The sequence below is a fragment of the Meleagris gallopavo genome, chromosome 10, assembly GCF_000146605.3.
Source record: "Meleagris gallopavo isolate NT-WF06-2002-E0010 breed Aviagen turkey brand Nicholas breeding stock chromosome 10, Turkey_5.1, whole genome shotgun sequence".
NCBI lineage: Eukaryota > Metazoa > Chordata > Aves > Galliformes > Phasianidae > Meleagris > Meleagris gallopavo.
The window spans coordinates 26,338,341-26,340,799 of record NC_015020.2 but is presented as its reverse complement, the minus strand read 5'-3'; the positions used below and the strand labels follow the sequence as shown (position 1 = coordinate 26,340,799).

The following is a 2,459-nucleotide window of genomic DNA, read 5'->3' as shown; positions in this document are numbered from 1 at the left end:
CCTGGCCTGGCCTTTGGGTTCTCCTTTCCCCAAGAGGGTGGAGGTCTGTGGGGCTTCCTACCAGCACAAGAATCATAGATTCAACAATGCTGGAATCGAGTCCACCTGCCCACCTATCACCAAAATTTCCACACTAAACCATGTCCCTTATTACAACACCTGATTTGGGACGTAGGAAGGAGTTTTGGGTTCTACATGGGCCCTGTAAAGCAGCACCCAGTGGAGATTTGCATTCCCCAGCCCTGCACCTTGCCCTCTGCCTGTCCCAGCCCCACAGCCCATCCCATCCTGCACAGCTCTGCACAGAACCCCCACCCCTCCACCCCACCTCTGACTGAGCCAGGAGCAAAGGGATGGCTTTTCCACTTACGTGGCTCCATGTGGGGGTCAGAAGTTGCTCCCCAGGGGGATGGGTTGGGTCAGGTTGGTTGGGATCGGTGTGTGAGGTCCCACAGGACCCTGCTCCCTGGCTCCATCTCTCTCTTCCTCCTCCTCCTCACCCTTCCTCCTCTACCTGCTCCCAGCACCCACAAGGGCACCTCTGTCTGCTGCTCCGCCATCAGTATCAAGGTTATTTTCTTCTTCTGGCAGCTGCTGTAATTGAAACAAAGCAGGCCGAGCCTCACGGGCTCCGCTTCTCTCGCTCATTTTGCCGGTGCTGCTGAGACAACCAATTCATCTTATCGATGCTGCTCGGCCTCTTTTCCACTAGAGCCAAGCAGAGACTTTTCCTCACTGCAGACATCCCAGGCAGCAGCAAAGCTCTCTTCCTGCCAAACTTTGGGCTGGGAACAGGGTGTTTTGGAAGGGTTCAACGGGCTCTTTACATTGGTGACATCTTGGGGTTGATGCTGTGGTCCCCTGGTGCCCGTAGCTGTGCCACCACCCCATAGGAGGACGCACCGCTGTACCCTGCTGTCCACGGCTGGTCACCAGGTCAACCCACTGCCTCTGCCCCTTGTGCTGATCCAGGCAGATCCTCTCAGGAAGAGTAGGAACAGCCAGTCCTAATGTCAACAGAGGCCTCTTGTGCAGCGATGCTGTGTCAAGAAGAGGAATGGGTCCCTCCTCCTCCGCCCATTCATCTGGCAGCCGGGGGCTGGCACGCCGCCAAGCCAGGCTGCTTTGGAAACATTTCATTGAGGAGGCAGCTGAGCCGAGGAAAACAGAATGAAAATACACAGAGAGATCACTGTTGTTAGGCAAAATAAATGCAGGCGGCTGCGCTTCTGCCCCCCAAGTCAGCCCAGCCTGGCCTCCACTGCTTCTGGGGGCTGCACAGGGCAGGGCAGCCATGTGAGTCTGCCTGGGCTGAGAGCTGGGGTGGTGATGGACCCAGTGGGTGGGTTTGTGCTCATCTCAGTGTGGTGCTGCGCCAGGAGTTGGGACAGGTGCAGAGCAATGCAGGGCACATTTCTGAGTGCAGGTGGTGTGAGAGCCACCAGCCCACACCTGGCCTGGGACCTCAGCACACCTGTGGGCAGACGAGAGGGGCCTTCTGTGCAGGCATTTCTTTTCAGAGTGCACAGACAGCTGCAGTCACATCTGAAAGAGGTCCCTGAGGTTGCGGGTGTCGGGAGGTTTCACAAAACAGCTGGATGGTGAAAACTGACTGTGTTGGAGTCCTGCTGGAAGAGGAGCGCAGCAATAACTCAGCGCTAATGAGTCAGCAGAGAACCCACATAGGATTCCAAGGGTTTGATGGCAAAAGTTTCCAGCTCCATCCGACACTTTGCTGGGGGCCTCACCAGGCAATGGAGAACCTGAAAATAGGGCTCAGCCCTATGGGCAACCACCCCAAGGCATCACTCCCCTTGCTTATAAAGCCAATTGTTTTGTAAAGGAAGGTCTCAGCTCCTCCCTGGACATCAGATCCACAGGGAAGCTGAGGGACAAACATCCCTGGCAACAACCCCTGGACGCCTGGCTGCGAAAGAAACGTCAGAGAGGCATGGGAGCACCCTAGGGAGGGAAAAATACACAGGGAAAGGCAGCATTTGGTCAGGAATCCTCTTAACCAACATAACCTGGGACGAGGTGAGTAAGATGGCCTGTGAGCCTCAGCCTTAGGGAACACCTCCCGACCTTCATCGGTCGCAGTGTGGCTGCTCTGAAACGGAGCTGTGGGCGCTGCTGCAGTCCCTGCCGAGAGCTGGCTGCTTCCTTTCCAGCCCTGGGAAGGGGACCTTGGGCACTGAAGAATGGCAGAGAGAAGAAACGGAGGTTTCCGGTATCCACTGTTCCCGAAGGGGCTGTCACTTGGAATTAGATGGGACAAAGGATTTATGGGGAGAGCATTTCTGGGGGATTCAAGGGACGGTGTCCCACCGGACACGGGAACGACCCGCGCCGCTCTCGGAGAACGACAGCGCGCAAAGATGCTGCGGGGACGTGCGGGACGCGCATCTTTTCCACGAGGCGACCCGGCCGCCCAGGAAGGGCAAAGCGCTGCGCCGGAC

At 57.1% G+C, this 2,459-nt stretch overlaps 1 protein-coding gene across 1 annotated transcript in view; it reads left to right on the top strand.

The window, feature by feature from the left end:
- The first annotated feature begins 2,201 nt into the window (after positions 1-2,201).
- Positions 2,202-2,459, top strand: part of MUTYH (mutY DNA glycosylase) — a 4,352-nt gene continuing 4,094 nt past the window's right edge. Inside the window, exon 1 of the mRNA XM_010716321.2 lies at positions 2,202-2,230. Within this exon, the coding sequence (XP_010714623.1) occupies positions 2,202-2,230 (29 nt within the window). The remainder of the gene's footprint in view (positions 2,231-2,459) is intronic.